General features: G+C 36.9%; 2 protein-coding genes across 2 annotated transcripts in view; one reads left to right on the top strand and one right to left on the bottom strand.

The window, feature by feature from the left end:
• Window positions 1-15,328, top strand: part of LOC149482001 (ankyrin repeat and BTB/POZ domain-containing protein 2) — a 34,825-nt gene extending 19,497 nt beyond the window's left edge. Inside the window, exons 8-25 of the mRNA XM_089704091.1 lie at window positions 309-435; window positions 1,161-1,306; window positions 1,711-1,898; window positions 2,478-2,612; window positions 3,115-3,320; window positions 3,609-3,826; window positions 4,014-4,157; window positions 4,352-4,577; window positions 5,136-5,268; window positions 7,711-7,856; window positions 8,341-8,468; window positions 8,982-9,187; window positions 9,497-9,624; window positions 10,208-10,294; window positions 11,045-11,199; window positions 11,630-11,789; window positions 12,888-13,070; window positions 13,752-15,328. Coding sequence (XP_089560217.1) covers window positions 309-435; window positions 1,161-1,306; window positions 1,711-1,898; window positions 2,478-2,612; window positions 3,115-3,320; window positions 3,609-3,826; window positions 4,014-4,157; window positions 4,352-4,577; window positions 5,136-5,268; window positions 7,711-7,856; window positions 8,341-8,468; window positions 8,982-9,187; window positions 9,497-9,624; window positions 10,208-10,294; window positions 11,045-11,199; window positions 11,630-11,789; window positions 12,888-13,070; window positions 13,752-13,952 — 2,917 coding nt within the window. The 3' untranslated portion in view covers window positions 13,953-15,328. The remainder of the gene's footprint in view (window positions 1-308; window positions 436-1,160; window positions 1,307-1,710; window positions 1,899-2,477; window positions 2,613-3,114; window positions 3,321-3,608; window positions 3,827-4,013; window positions 4,158-4,351; window positions 4,578-5,135; window positions 5,269-7,710; window positions 7,857-8,340; window positions 8,469-8,981; window positions 9,188-9,496; window positions 9,625-10,207; window positions 10,295-11,044; window positions 11,200-11,629; window positions 11,790-12,887; window positions 13,071-13,751) is intronic.
• Window positions 5,567-7,149, bottom strand: LOC149482002 (uncharacterized). Its single transcript, XM_089704303.1, has one exon. It carries the CDS (start codon window positions 6,673-6,675, stop codon window positions 5,854-5,856), a length of 822 nt encoding a protein of 273 aa, XP_089560429.1. The 5' UTR covers window positions 6,676-7,149; the 3' UTR covers window positions 5,567-5,853.
• Window positions 15,329-17,328: the final 2,000 nt, after the last annotated feature.

The raw sequence follows: 17,328 nt of genomic DNA, 5'->3' as shown, positions 1-17,328 counted from the left end.
TTCAATTAAAGTATTCGATAGTTGTTTAAAATACGAAACACAATAAGTGAAAATAATGAAATCATCAGTCATGTTGTTTTAATTTATAAGGTGTCCCCCAAGGAAGCGTGTTAGGTCCAACCTTGTTTCTCACCTACATAAATAATTGCTGTCAAATTGAAACTGACTCATTGCTTTTAATTGTGATAGATTCCAGCTTTATAACATTTTTGCACTTTCTTTGGTTTTTATTGACATTGATATATTTTAACACGATCTTTGATAATAATATCAAAGTTCAGGTCTAACGTTACTATTTTAATTTTCAGAGCTTTAGTTCGAATAGCACGAGAGGCTCAGCGCCTGTCACAGAACTTTGGTTTCTGTTCCAAACACGAAGTTGCTGGCGCGTTTAGAATAATTTTGAGCACGCCGTTGGCTGATTCGTGTATAAAGGTAAATATTACTTTGTAAAAGATAAAAATAGAGCTACGATTGTTTTAAGGATGACTTTAGAATCATCAATAATTACATACTATGTATAGTATAGTATATTATAATAATTACCTACATATTTGTGTGATGAATATAGATGCTTGCTCTGTGTCTGGGTGTTAATTATCTAGATACAAGTATTTATTTCAAATTATATATGTATATTTATCAGCCATCTGGTTTCCATAACACAAGCGAAATCTTTTTAAGGGATCAGCAGGCCGAGACAAATGGCAGACGAATAGAATAACATTTTTTCTTTCCGAGTACCAGAATGACGGGAAATTTTAATATTTTATTTTGAACTTTCGACTGGATGAATATTTTGTTCGTGGTCGTCGTCGTCGTTGGTGAACAAATCCTTAGCAAAACATGAAACGCTTATGTCAATTAGTATCGGTAGCAGATTCTATTCTTTTTGCGTTTTGACGTTTGTCTTGGCCCTCAGATCGTGCCGTTTGTGAAAATTGTCTTGAAATATTGGAACGAAGTTCCTTATCGTGCGTTGTCAAAGGGGGCTAGACGGAAAAAATTCTTACGAAAAATTGTCACGACACTTTTTGCTAGAATTGTAAGCCGTGCAGCGTGCGCGTGGCTTTCTGTCTGTCTCTCTCTAACTTAACACTCCATCCGGATGTCCCTTGACATCGCTCAGGTTTTTTATTTATGTATGTATGTATGGTCAGGGCTGCGGTCGCGCGGGCACGATGTACGCGACGTCGGGCAGCGCGGCGCGGCGGCTCGGCTCCGCGGCGCGCGCGCGCACCACGCTCGCGCCGGGACGCTTCCTGCGCTGGATGCTCGACGTGCGGGTCGCCAGCTTCGTGCACGAGTGAGTCGCACACACACACACGCACATACGTGTAGACACGAGTGAGCACACGCACATACGTGTAGACACGAGTGAGCACACGCACATACACATACCACATGTAGCCACGATTGAGCAGGAGTGAACGCGCTCACACACACACATAATATTATGTAGCCACGATTGAGCGTGGATACACCACATGCGTGTGTGGAATATTGTACGAACACACACATAACTAGCAATAAGTCATGTTTATCACTATTTAATAAAAATGAATCAACGCCATCTACTATATTCATGTTTCCATTGTATTCAAATAAATTATCATTCAATTTTATAAAAAAAAATTAAACACCAAGCATACAATGTCAAAACACAATTATTTTCTAACAAATAAAACTATTTCCTACCACATTTTCCAGATACGCAGCAGTATACCTCTGCGCGGGGATGGAGACGCTCCTCGAAGAGATTGCTCTGATCGCTGGAGCTGGTTCAGGGTCTGCTCCCATCACACCAGCTACTGTGGACCACGCGGTGGCTACTTGTGCTGATCTGTGGGGGTTACTGCAGCCGTACAGCCATTTGAACGCGGGAAGAGTTGCTTCAGGTATGTCAGAATACATTTCCTAAACGCATAAACAAATTTTAATTTCTGAAGTTGTATTTTCTAGTATATCATTATCATATATTTCACACACTATAATTATTTAATCAGTTTTATCAGGTTGTTCAAATCTACAATTAAAATACTACAATTTATATTAAGTTACTAGCGGTCCGCCCCGGCTTCGCCCGTGGTACATGTTTACGTTTTCTCTACATAAGAACCATCCTCGTACTTCAAGGAATATAATAAAAAAAGAATTATCGAAATCGGTTCAGCCGTTCTCGAGTTATGCGCTTACCAACACATTTTGCGATTCATTTTTATATATAAGAAGATTTACTACATGTGATTCCACTGTTACTTGGTGGTAACCTTCAGCGTAATCCAGAAAAGTTTTTTTTTGTAAATGAGCAGTCTTTTTAACGAATCGATAACAATTAATAAGAATGAATGAATTGTGTAGAAACCTTTCACAGTCTCGAAGTAGGATAGGTATAAAGAATAGTCTTGTAAACTTATTGAGTAGATAACTAGCTAAACAATCTAAACACGTTTATAAAGTAAAAACTTTATTTGTAGGGGCACTATCTTTATCCCGTTGGGAGTCAATGAGTTCTCTTGGATCAGGATCCGGTTCATCATCAGGCGCGCCCAGACCGGAACATCGCCAGCTGGGGCTCAGCCATGATTCCGGCATCACTACTAATGGCTCTGGTAAGTACATTCTTTCTTTTACACTTATATCATCGATATGATAATAATTATTATAACAATCATTGCAAATAATACGACCTAACGACTCGTGCGCAATTTATTGGCCAATATATTGCACTTAAAGTTAAAACTTGGGTCTTCTTATTTCAATATCCATATTGTTCCTTAATTTCACACAGTATTTAAAATAAATAGAGAAAGAAAAATGAACATCACAGTAAAGAATTGATTATATTTTCAACGGTGCAAAAATTGGTCCTTAACAATTGTTCAAATTTTTTTAAACAATATAAAAAAATCGATCATTAGGTGGGATTTTAATTCGCGTCTTTCGCCATTCTACGCTTTTTTACGCTAAAAATTATATTTATTTAGCATTTAAATGCTATAAAACTAAGAATATCAAATTATTTATTCATTTACTTTTTTCATAACTTTTGCTTCTGCATTCGATTATTTTACTTTATTACTACTACCTTGATCCTTATTATATCATCTCCAGGAGGCTCGGGCACCTCCGGTTCCAACACCAGTTCAGCAGACTCCGCTGGCTCCATGAGCTCAGCGGGGTCAGCGTCAGTATTGCTGACCACGTGTGCGGGGTCAGCGGCTGAGTTACGTGCTGTGCTGAGACAGTTGGTGGGGAGACATCCGCCGCTGTCACCTGCGGGGGAAAGGGCGCTGTACTATTTTATGAGATGTTCGCAGGTTAGTTTGAGTTAACTTATTTCTCCAGCACCTCTTCCAGCAGGCTTCTGTACCTACCTCTGGGTCGAATACCAGTTCTGCGAATTTTATTTAATTTAGACTATAAATTTCATAGTAGGTACAATATGCGTTGTTTGAGTTTGAGTTTGAGTTTATATTTTTACACAATTATAATGCGAAATTTAATGAATTTAATTTTTAATATAATTTGAATTAAGACAAACGCAATCAATTTTGACTGACGATATCATGTGATGTGTGAATTAAAAATTATATACCCCTCCCTAGCTGGAGCACACTACAAACGGCAGTGCCTGCGGTGCAGCGGGCGCTCTATGGGGCGAGCGCGGTGCGGGAGCATTACCCCCGCTCGGGGAGTGGCTGCGGGTTGCACGTGCACATGCTGCACTGCGACCCCCGCCTGCTGTTACTGATGCTGATGATGTGCTGCAAGCTGCAAGATTGCTACTGCCACATGCAGACTGCCCACCACGGCCAATTACGTGAGTAGATCTGAGGGAGTTATAGTGGGAAAGCTTTGGTGTTGTGTGGTTGCGTGTTGCACGTGCACATGCTGCACTGCGACCCCCGCCGGCTGTTACTGATGCTGATGATGTGCTGCAAGCTGCAAGATTGCTACTGCCACATGCAGACTGCCCACCACGGCCAATTACGTGAGTAGATCTGAGGGAGTTATAGTGGGAAAGCTTTGGTGTTGTGTGGTTGCGTGTTGCACGTGCACATGCTGCACTGCGACCCCCGCCGGCTGTTACTTATGCAAATAATGTGCTGCAAGCTGCTACTGCCACATGCAGAGTGTCCACCACGGCCTATTACGTGAGTTGTTTTAATTAAGAATGTGGTAACAGAAATGTAAGAAACTTCGCGGGTGAAAAGTAATCAAATTGTCACTACATTTGTTACTAGCTGACTCGACAGACGCTGTTCCGTTTTTTATATTTTTTTTTTTTTCATAAATAATGTTGTAGGTAGATTTTTTGGCTAATTGTTTCAAAATGTTTGTGTACCAGGCTAGAAGAAGCGATCGAGCCAGCATGGTCGCGCTGCGCCCGCACGAGCGACGAGCTGTCCCGCGCGGCGCTCGGGCTGGCCCAGCGCGCGCTGCTCAGCGGCCGGCCCGACCTGCTGGGGGGGGTGCGGGCCTTACTGCCGCCCGCCGGGATAGACGCGACTGATGCTATGGGGATGACTGTGCTGATGAAGGCCGCGCTGAACGGCGATGACCAGGTGGTCGCGGTGAGTGCTAAATCTTAATCTTAATACTACATATTATAAAGGCGAAAGTTTGTAAGTATGGATGTATGGATGTATGGATGTTTGTACTCTTTCACGTAAAAACTACAGAACCGATTACAATGAAATTTAGCACATATATAGAGGGTAACTTGGATTAACACATAGGATAGTTTTTATCCCGGAAATCCCACGGGAACGGGAACTATGTGGGTTTTCCTTTGAAAATGCGGGCGAAGCCGCGGGCGGAAATCTAGTAGTGAAATAAATATAAGCGTAAAACTATGTTTTGGAAAAAATGGAACGAAAGGAATATCTAATTGTTTTAGCAAACGAAGCCGTTTATAAATTGTCAGGACGAAAACAACGGACCTCTTGGGAGACATCAGGTTTCAAATAAAAAAAGAATAATCAAAATCGGTTCATCCAGTCAAAAGTTCAGAATTAAGAAACACAAAAAAAAAACTGTGGAATGAAGAAGCGCTTATTTTTTTAAGTCAGTTGAAATCAACACGGTTTACAACAAACGAAGGCTCTAAAAACTAAACCTATACATTCCAGATGCTTCTAGAAGCGGGAGCAGACCCGAACATAGAGACCGGTGGAGCAGCGGCGCAGCACAACGCGTTGCTGTCTCCGCGCGCCAACGCACAGCACAGCTCGCCTGCTAGCACGTATACACCACCTACTGCTGGTGAGTTACCTATTAACATGAAATTTAGTGATAATAATGATCGAAGTGAATTAGTTATATGTCATCCGTTAAAAAATGTTATTAAAATAATCTGGAAAAAATCCAATTAAAATAGGTCATACCTATTGGCATGATAAATAAAAAATAAAAAAGCCCATTTATTTTCTACAAACCAGTTACAATCATTTAAGACTACATATTTTTATATCTACGTTATAGTTACACTTAGTTGATCAATTTACATTAAAAGTAAGTTGGTTGTAGTACATATAATACTTTGTTCGTTAGTTAACAGTATTTTTAGCTTTATTAAATTTTTACTTTATTTTAAGTTTATGAATTATCATTTATTTTCTTATTTCTTTAAATGTTTTTTTTAAGGATTGGCTGTAGAAACCCCGTATTGGGTAAAGGCCTCCCCCAAAAAAAAAATTCTCAAATGAGATTGCGTTATGATAGCTGTTGTGTGTATTCATTTGGAGGGTTGTGGTCATTATCTTCCACGGTGACCAGCCGGGTTGGAAGATGTTCTTGGTATCTGGTTCTTGTTGTGCTGTGATCTATGTTGGAGGAGGGGCTTAGTTGTTATATATTCTTGTTATTTACGTTCTGAGTGTTATTTGTTTTAACTGTATTTGTATTTACTAAAAAGTTTAACATGCCGGGTTTTATCACTCCTTCTGATATGCTATTTGATCTTTTGGCCGTCGATTTGAGCTGTTGTTGTTTATTCTTTTTATTGGCTTGAGTAGTTTTCTCAATTTTTGGGATTGTGCTATTTTCAGGTGATAAAGAATGTTTTCTTTTGTGCATGCTTTCGGTAATAATTAATTTGTCGTATTTGATTGTAGCTGTGTTACCCTTTTCTTTCTCTATTTTCAATTGTTCTTTTAATCCTTTTCTCTTTTCTAGTATATATTTCGGATAGTCCGCTTGAACGTAGTAGGGAGTATCTTTTAACATCAGTTTTTTCTTAAGAATTTTTATTTTTATTCCTAAAGTAGAAAAAGTAATTACAATTGGGCGTGGTCTGTCGCCTTTCTTTCCTACTCTCCTCGCTTCTTGAATATCAAAATAATTTAGTTTTATAGAGAAGAACTGATCTATCCACTTGATAATGTTCTTTTCCAGGCTTTCGTACGAGTTTTCTGTTTCCTCAATACCGAAAAAAATTAAATTTCTCTGTCTTGATTGTTTTTCTAAGAAATAGATTCTTTTTTCCTGATTTTCCACGACTTCTTTAAGTTTATTATGCTTTTCTTCCCAAAGACAAAATTTTTCTTCTAACATAGTATTAATATTCTGTGTAACTTGTTCGGTAATATTTTTTCCACTTTCCTGGATAATAATTTTCTGGTTATCCAATTCCTTTTGTATAAATTTAAGTGCATTTAAAACCTCTTCCATGTTGATAAAATAAAAATACGTATACGTATCGATTGCAAACAGATAAGTTCCTCAGCTTCTTTCTACTAGATGGCGCTGTGTGTCGCTAGGATATTGAATCATAGATACGTCGAATCACAATAAATGTTAAAACTTTAAGGTTATGTTGATATATTTTACTCTTATATGTAATTGTTCTTCGTTTAAATTATTTAGAATCACTTCCGTGCACAATAAAACGGCATTCGGTTTTAGTTCAAACCATTAAGATTGTTGAATAAGTCCACAAAAACAGTAACACTAATGGTAGGTCTTCGCTATTATATTTTACAGTGAAATGTATTTTTCCGTGTCCATTTCTTTAAGTCTTCAATATATCACAGTAGTCACTCAATAAATTCACAAACACTATCGGTTATTTACCATAATACTCTGTTTTAGTATATTTAAATTAGTTTTTAGGCAGAGATAATGTTTACGACGGCACAGTAGCACCCTCACTCATCACCCTCACCCTCATTGGCATGATATTTAACAACAATTAAAGTGAATTAGTAGTTATATGACATCCGTTAAATAAGGTTATTGAAAGAATATAAAAAAAAACAATAATTAATAGATCTGGCTCGAAGGACCATTAAGCATTTAATCGTCTATTTAAGTTTGCTTCAAATGTTATGGACATATTGGACATTATAATGTATGACAGAAACAACTATAATATGTTAGATAGTATAAACTATTATATTGCTCACAATAATTCTCCATTAAAAAAACACAAACAGCCAGAATTAGTGAGAGTAATTCTGGCTGTTTGTTTGTGTTCACTATTATATATCACTGAGTAGATATCCTTTTTTTTATACATAAGCTAATTTGAAATCTTTTCTTTATTTTGATATTCTTGTATTCTCACCTAAATCTCTTCTCAATAAATAATAAAACAAATAAGTATACCACTTGGATATTTTTGATATATGATTTAATTTAAAGTTCTTTTCCTATCTAGAAATTCTTGTCAAAAATCTGTTACCTATAATTAAAACAATCCCACAGGTTGGACAGCACTAGTATACGCGTGTAGCGGCTCGAGCGCAGGCGGCGGTGCTGTGGAGGCCGCGAGACGTTTGCTGGCTGCTGGGGCGAGGGTTGATGGTGCACCTGCGAGGGGAGATGATGTGTGCACGATTACGCCGTTGCAGGTATAAAAAATTATTAAAAAAAAGACGTGTGGCACGCGGGGACTGCTAAAACTATTGCATAGCGGAGTGGGGAGTGTGAGGATTTTTCGCTACGGAATTTCTCGATTCGGTCCCCGCACTCAAGGCCCGCGATAGAAGCTATGCAATAGCTTAATAATTATATGTATAGATTCTTTAACAAAAAATACTAAAAGATTCGGTTTGAACTAACACGTAACAAGTTTTTATTTAAATCTGTTTAAAGTGGGTCAAAATTGAGTCTAATATAGTTGGTTAAATATAAACATGACAACAAGCTAATAAAAACGTTTAAAAATTCCATAAATTTCATCCCATACTAGTGTAATTAATTGTTAACGGAAGCCAAAAAATCGCACACACAAACCACAATGCGAATTAGGGTATTTTGGAACAATCGTCATGTGTCTACTTAAACCTGCATGGATCAATAACTTAACTACAATTTAAAACACCTGTATTCCAGATGGCGTGTGGTGTTGGCAACTTAGAACTAGTGCAGCTACTGCTCTCACATGGAGCCGATCCGTTTCTGTCTACGCAACTCAATGACGCGTTGTGTTATTCCGCAGCGGCACAATATGGCTGTTACAGGTAAGCACAAAACTTTAAAGATATTTTGCAAGTAAAAGACAAGATATTGTTGCCTTTAAGATGCAAAATATCTATAGAACATTAATTTTAGTAAAGCTTAAGTTTCACACAATTTTTACACGAATCGATAGTCTTATTCAATTAAGCGAAGTTTTTATGTTGTTGTAAATTATTTAGTTTTATAACGCTCAACATAACTGCTGCTGCCCTTCAGGGCTCTTTTTTTAGCTCCAATTTTATTTAATACATTCCAATCCTAATGATAATCTAAACAAAGAAACATAAACGGGTGGATCGTCTGTTTCCGTTTGGCGTTTGCCGTTCGTGTCAATTTACAAAATCGTCAATGTATGTAACTTTTGTTAATCAGTTTTCATTCTGTTTTTACTTATCCTCTACATCTGTGCAATATTTGGTACATGATATTTTTCTGCATAGACGATCCAAAAGCCTAGTTAAATAAATAAACATTTGAATGTAAAGCGTCAATAACTCAATGATTACACTCTACAGCGCGGTGGCAGTATGCTGTGCGCATGGCAGACGCGCGTGCTTACGAGCTGCAGCACGTGGTGGGGGGGGTCGTGCTGTACTGTCTCTAGAGGAAGCTCTAGCAGAAGGAGCACCACCAGCTGCAGGTCGCCCACCACCGTTTACTAAGCTGCAGCATCGTGCGTTACAGGATGCGTTGTATTGTGCCGCTGAGACTGGACATTTGGGTGAGCACTACTGTTTAGTTATTTAGTGTTAATTAAGTTAACAAGTCTTCCCTTTTCAGATTGACGAATACCACTTTCTATCATTCGCAGGTTGAGATGAAATTTCAATTTCAAATGAACGATACAAGTTGCTATTTCCGATTTAGGTCCTTCGAGCCGGATAAATAAGACACTATGGCATAAATTTTTTCATGTTCGCATTCCATACATATCAATAATTTAAATTCAGGTTAAACGTTAATGGTAATTTAGGTTATTAAATACCTTGTTACATTACTATTATCACTAATTTAACCCACTTTCTTACAGATATAACATTGGAACTGCGCGCACTAGGCGTGCCATGGTCGTTACACGCGTGGACGTTGTCACTCGCAGCGGCGGCTGATGCCTCATTGGATCACGTAATTGATCAGTTGTTACAGGATTTCTTGCAGGTGAGACTTGAAATTTTTATTTAATAGTTAAATAGTTTAGTATGTTGGAAATAAATGTAAATATTATCTTTTGTCTTATTATGGAGATGTGTTAAATTGAAAAAGAATAAATACTCAAAAAATTGGCTTATTTCAGATTAAGGGTAATTGAAGAATAATATGTTTATTTGGAGAAGCCAGTAATAATTTAGATGTAGAGGGAATTATGAAAATGGAATATACCTTACAGCGTGCACAAAAGTCTAAACTTAAGCAGTGCACTATAACTCGTTTTTTTAATAAAAGCCTTGTATAATATAAATAAGTGATAAATAAATAACTACGTATGTATATATACATAATGTACGTGATTTTTTATTATTTCGGATATAGAGACCTCCAGATATAGCGACAACATTAAAGTGGTCCCTCCGCCGTCGTTATAACCGAAATCCACTATTGTTTTTAATTTCAATCTATAAAAGAAGTGTACAAATCCACTAGTCTATTTTCCAATAAAATTTGCATATAAATCTATGAAACGCAAAACATGTGTCCAAATGAACACAAAGCGAGAGTTTGTACTGAATAGAGGATGTTCCAGGTGTGCCCGTCCGACGATAGCCACTACAGCAAGCAGTTTATCTACGAGTGCCTACCTCTGCTCTTCAATATTTTGCGGTATAGCAAGGTGAGTTGGACACTAGACATAGTTATTAACTTGCAAGGAAAAACTGATTAGATTTTTTATTATTGAATAGATTGAAAATAATTAACTCGGTGTTATTTTTGCTTTGTTGAAAGGAATAGGATCTAGAACTACGGCTATCGGATATCAAGTTTACTGCGAAAGAAATAATGTAGTGGAATTTTGCATGATGATAAAGAGTAAACTGTAAATTAATGGATAGTCCAAAGTGTCAGATAGATGTGTGTCAAAGCCATGTTGCAACAATTTTAACATACCTTTTCAACGTATGGTTCTTAAACTTTGGTGTAGCGTAAAATATGGTGTGTTTGTTAGCAGGAATTGTGTGTCAGCGTTGTTTTATGTCATCATGATGTATATGTCAGCGTAATGTTACTGTCGGCGTAGTGTGTGTTATATTATACTTTGTTAGTTATAATAATTGTTGACGGAGCGTGTGTCAGCGAAGTGTATCCCAGCTAGATGTGCGTCAGTATTGAATGTGTTAGCTAGATTTATATTAATGTTGTATGATGCAGCATGATGTATATGTCAGCGTGATGTATATGTCAGTGTGCATCGTGATGTGTCAGTGTGATTTTGGTCAGCGTGATGTGTCAGCGTTATGTATGTAAGCATCTATGTTTGACACAGTGGTGTATCAGCGTAGTGTATATCTTCGAAGCGTGTGTCAGCGAAGTGTATTTGCCTGGTATACGTGTCAGCTGCTCACATTAGCGCGTATTCCAGAAGGAGGGCACGGTGCTGCTGCTGGCGGACATCCTGTGCGCGTGCTACGGCTGGGAGGCGGTGCCGGCGGTGCGCGAGCCGCCGCCCGCCGCGCCCGCGCCCGCGCGCGTCGACGTGTCATACGTGAACAACCCCGAGCTGGCTGACGTCACCTTCCGGTGAGTGCGCCTTACAGAATAGTGGATATTGTGTAACGTGTTAAGAATAATTCACGTTACACCGTGCCGGGCGATGCTCCGGCTGCGGCATGGTCAAACAGAAAAATATAAAAGGATGGTGCACATCTTTTTATGTAACAATTCATTTTAGGTCCTAGGTCACATAACTATTATATTTTACTTTCATTGATGTCATTTGACAATATTTTTTAGTGTTTTTTTTTTATATTTTTACGATTGAGTAAAATAGTCTATCTCAAATTGAGAACTGTAAGTTTAATATTTTGCGTCTGCTTCGATACTTTGGATTGTTTAATTTAAAAAAAATGTTACTTTTTTTTGCTTTTTTTTATATACTTAACTATACACAACTATGTTATTGTAATAAAATATAATTACGTGCTTAACTAAACTTACCTCTATCCCGTAGCGTGGAAGGTCGTCTCTTCTACGGACACAAAATCGTGCTAGTATCGGAGTCCCCCCGTCTCCGCGCGATGCTGGCGCCGCCCCGCGCGGACGGGTCGCCGCCCGCCGGCACCGCGCCGCCGCTCGTGCAGATTAATGATATACGATATCATATATTTGAGGTACACGCATACTAATGTACAAGCCTTGTACAAGCATACTCATGAATGATTTATACAAAAATGACTTTTTTTTGCAAGCAATATACCCACATAAGAATAACGCATGTAACATATTGTGAAAATAAAAATAATAGGTGTTAGGCTACATAAAAAGTAAAATTGCAATTTATTACCTGCAGTAGCCAGAGTAAATAATAAAGTACCTGTATTTCGATTACCTATTTCTACCCCACCCCGAATATTTTTAAATACATCTTGTTTAACCTTCATATGAATAAAATATCATTACCTATTGTATTTAATTTACGAATTTGTATATTAATATGGACCTATACATTTTTATCATCATTGGAAAATGAGGTCGCTATTACCAATAATGAGAAAAAACTTGCATAAAATCATGTTACTAATATCTTACTTGTTCTATTTTTGTTTATTTTATTAGGGTCCAGTTTAACCCTTTCGGTACGGAACTGTAAAAATAGAACAAAATTTAATATTTAAGATATATTATTTACAAAAAGTTATCTCTAACCCCACCATTCAGCAAGTGATGCAGTACCTATGCAGTATACACTCTGATGCTGTACAGTGTACACTATACTCTAATCTCTATCTACCCCCTTAGCAAGTAATGCAGTATCTACACTCTATCTCTATCATCTCTACCCCGTAGCAAGTGATGCAGAACCTATACACTAACTTCTCTCCCCACCCCACAGCAAGTAATGCAGTATCTACACTCTATCTCTATCATCTCTACCCCGTAGCAAGTGATGCAGAACCTATACACTAACTTCTCTCCCCACCCCACAGCAAGTAATGCAGTATCTACACTCTATCTCTATCATCTCTACCCCGTAGCAAGTGATGCAGAACCTATACACTAACTTCTCTCCCCACCCCACAGCAAGTAATGCAGTATCTACACTCTATCTCTATCATCTCTACCCCGTAGCAAGTGATGCAGAACCTATACACTAACTTCTCTCCCCACCCCACAGCAAGTAATGCAGTATCTACACTCTATCTCTATCATCTCTACCCCGTAGCAAGTGATGCAGAACCTATACACTAACTTCTCTCCCCACCCCACAGCAAGTGATGCAGTACCTATACGCGGGCGGGTGCAGCGGGCTAACAGTCGCAGAAGCGGACGTGCTAGAAGTGCTCGCGGCCGCTTCCTTCTTCCAGCTGCTGCCGCTGCAGCGGTACTGCGAGGCGCGGGCTGCTAAAGCCGTGGATCTGCACAACCTCGTCTCTGTGTATATACATGCTAAGGTAACGTATACAGTATACTTCAATATATCAAAATATATAGCAACAAACTTTACTTTTGTTGATTGTATAACTGCCATAATGTAGAGGAAATTTCATTATTGGGTGGTAGAAAGGCTAGGTGTTGCCCTGGTATGGCGAAAAGACGGGGTTTCTAATCCCGCCTCGTGATTGAATATTTTTATTCATTAAAATTTTATATTTATAGTGAAGTCCCGTGTCCCCTTAGTGGGGTAAGGGGCAGACGCATTATTCATACATCTGTTTCACTGATCGATTTTCTTTAGGGACAAGTAGGTGATCAGCCTTCTGTGTCCTGCCAGACCGAGACATTTTTTTTTTCTTCGTCTCGTGACACGAGATTTATATATATTAAGATTTTTTATCTACAGACGGGCAGGGACATCTATTTAATGTAGAAGTTTTTATTTTTCTAAGTAATAAAAAAAAATGCTATTCTATAAATTTTTCAATCTACTTTTTGAATATTCTATCCCATTCTTTCTTATGATTCAGTTTTACTGTAAGCTTAAACTATTAGCATTTTATCTAGTAGGAAACTAGGAATTTAAACTAGTAGGTTACAAATTTAACAAAATAGATTTTATTCATAATCCGTTCGCTCATTATCATTGCACTTCATGCCACATTTCTAAATAATAAACACATCTTCACTAACCTCAGGTGTACGGCGCGAGCCAACTGCTCGAGTACTGCCAAGGCTTCCTACTCCAGAACATGGTAGCACTGCTCACGTACGACGACTCGGTGAAGCGGCTGCTGTTCGGCAAGCGCCTGCCCGGACACAACGTGCTCGCCGCACTGCTCGCCACGCTGCAGCGACGCATTGAAGCTAGGAAGAACACCGCCAAGAATAAGATATAATTACACCAAGAAGCTTATATCTAATACACTGGAGATTGCACTATGAACATTAACTTGTAACAAGAAAATATGACCTTGAATGACGCCTGTATGTTTTTTTATCCCTTTCACACCTAGGTAGTTAGTTAGGTGTGAAAAGGATAAAAAAACATACAGGCGTCATTCAAGGTCATATTTTCTTGTTACAAGTTAATGTTCATACTGAAATCTCCAGTGTATTAGATATAAGCTTCTTGAATTACACACACTGCAACTGGCCACTCACAAATAAAAAGAAACTTTCATAACATAGATTGTAACAAACAACTATAAAAACCGAAAGGAAAACACATTTTCATATAGATTGTAGCACCACTGCAACTGGTCACTGACAAACAAGTTAAAAAAAATAGAACACATATTTTTCACTGCAACTTTTATAAATAAAAAGAATAGAACATATTTTCAAAAACTTTTTTTCCTTTTCATATAATAATATGGCTGAATTTTTACTTTGCCGCCTATTTGTTGAGTACTTACAGATAATCTACCGTAATGTCAAAATTGTGGTCAAATCGTTCAATAATCCTTTTGTAATGTCAGATTCTTTTTATAGGTATTATAATTTATTGAAGTTTAATCTTGGTGAAATATTAATTTGAACTTGTTAAAAAATATATTATTAATATTACATACCTTATGTTAGATTTAACGATTTTTTTCATTTGTTTGTGTTGGTAGTATTTTTTGTAGTTTTTCTCATTATTTAACCGTAATGTAAATATACTAAATATTGACTGGATATTTAAAAGTGTCAAAATGTTATTTGGATATTAAAATATTAATATGTATTTTACTGTAAATAGGTATTTTTTTATTATAAATATATTATAATAAGTAACAAAATTTAATTACTTATTAGACTGGTGGAAAATGTAGTATTTTAGGTGTTAAGAATTAAATGATAGAGAGAATGTGCTATTTTTATTAACTTTACTTATACTTTATTATTTTTTTACTATTGAAATTTGATAATATGTTATTTTAATGTATTCAGTCTTTGTCTTCCAATAGAAGTTTTGTGATTGATGCAATTCATAAACTTTAAAATATGTATGTCTAGTATATTATTAACTTTGTAATGTTTTTCCTATTTTAAATAATAATTATTCTGTGTCAGATAATATAATATTGTCCCATAGAACTATTCTAAGAAAAGAAGTTTGAGAAAACTAAAATAATTGAATTGCCTTGAATTTGATATTTTTGGTTTTATGGCATACAAATGCTATATTGCCTTGTTCTGTTAACAATTTTTACTAGAAATGATTGTGAAGTATTAAGTATGTAAGTAATATTGTAATTATTATTGTTGAATAAAGAGTTAGTATTTTCCACTCTTTCTTTTTTTATTCCCCTATAGGTACCTAGGTATTTAAACCACCTATAATTTAAAAGAACTGGACCCTACAGAGAACACCAATAGAATCATTTTTGCATTTTCACAATTTATATAATCCAAATCAAAAATATTTTTATAAAAATAACTGTCCGTATTTAATTCATACTAATATTATAAATGGGAAAGTAACTCTGTATGTCTGTCTGTTACTCAATCACGCCTTAACTACTGAACCAATTTGCATGAAATTTGGTATAGAGATATTTTGATACCCGAGAAAGGACATAGGCCACTTTTTATTGCGAAATATGTACAATAATATTATGTAGTAGTTAATAATATCAAATCTTTTTTATTTCTTACTTTTCCGTTTTTGAAGTCGGTTGTTTTTAACGCAGTTATTTTTATTTAATACTTTTTAGTGTATTTTTCAACACGAATCAAACGAGCCCAAACTCGATAAAGTTGAGTCAATATATGTATTACTGAGTTCCTATGGCCACCTTCGATTCCATCATCAAATCAGCTTCATGTCATGATAATGTTTCATCGCTATCAAATTTACATACGTATACAAAATTTCAGCTCAATCGGTTACCGGGAAGTGAATCAAAGTTACTTGCTACAAATCAATTTAGTCATCGAGTACAGACAAAAATGCTCATAAAATAAAAACTACTGGGCCTATCCGAAAAAAAAATAATGCGACCAATTCGACACCATCCCGCATCGAACAAAAAAAGAATCACGAAAATCGGTTCAGAAACCTCGGAGTAATCGGTGTACATACATAAAAAAAAAATATACCGGCCGAATTGATAACCGCATAAAATCGCATGGAGAGCTTAATTTTCATTAAAGGCTCTAATCGCACGGAAAGCTAAATTTTCACAAAAAAGCTCTAATCGCACGGAGAGCTTAATTTTCACAAAAAACTCTCATCGCACGGAGAGCTTAATTTTCACAAAAAGCTTTAATCGCACGGAAAGCTTAATTTTCACAAAAAGCTCTAATCGCAGGGAGAGCTTAATTTTCGCAAAAAGCTCTAATCGCACGGAAAGCTTAATTTTCACAAAAAGCTCTAATCGCACGGAGAGCTTAATTTTCACAAAAAAGCTCTAATCGCATGGAGAGCTTAATTTTCATAAAAAGCTCTAATCGCACTGAAAGCTTTATATTCACAAAAAGCTCTATTCGCACGGAAAGCTTAATTTTCACAAAAAAGCTCTAATCGCACGGAGAGCTTAATTTTCACAAAAAGCTCTAATCACACGGAAAGCTTAATTTTCACAAGAAGCTCTAATCACACAGAGAGCTTAATTTTCACAAGAAGCTCTAATCACACGGAGAGCTTAATTTTCACAAAAAGCTCTAATCGCACGGAGAGCTTAATTTTCACAAAAAGCTCTAATCGCATGGAGAGCTTAATTTTCACAAAAAGCTCATATCGCACGGAAAGCTTAATTTTCACAAAAAGCTCTAATCGCACGGAGAGCTTAATTTTCACAAAGAGCTCTAATCCCATGGACAGCTTAATTTTCACAAAAAGCTCTAATCACACCGAGAGCTTAATTTCCATAAAAAGCTCTAATCGCACGGAAAGCTTAATATTCACTTACAACTAATCGCATGGAGAGCTTAATTTTTCTCATTAAGCTCTAATCGCACAGAAAGCTTAATTTTCATAAAAAGCTCTATACGCACGGAGAGCTTAATTTTCACAAAAAGCTCCAATCGCATGGAGAGCTTAATTTTCACAAAAAGCTCTAATCGCATGGAGAGCTTAATTTTCACAAAAAGCTCTAATCGCACGGAGAGCTTAATTTTCACAAAAAACTCATCGCACAGAGAGTTTAATTTTCACAAAAAGCTCTCATCGCACGGAGAGCTTAATTTTCACAAAAAACTAATCGCACGGAAAGCTTAATTTTCACAAAAAGCTCTAATCGCACGGTGAGCTTAATTTTCACAAAAAGCTCTAATCGCATGGAGAGC

This window comes from Colias philodice, chromosome 15, assembly GCF_061535455.1.
Source record: "Colias philodice isolate Cphi_HAF_F1 chromosome 15, ilColPhil1 Martin Lab GWU primary, whole genome shotgun sequence".
Taxonomy (NCBI): domain Eukaryota; kingdom Metazoa; phylum Arthropoda; class Insecta; order Lepidoptera; family Pieridae; genus Colias; species Colias philodice.
This window is presented reverse-complemented; position numbering and strand designations above follow the sequence as displayed.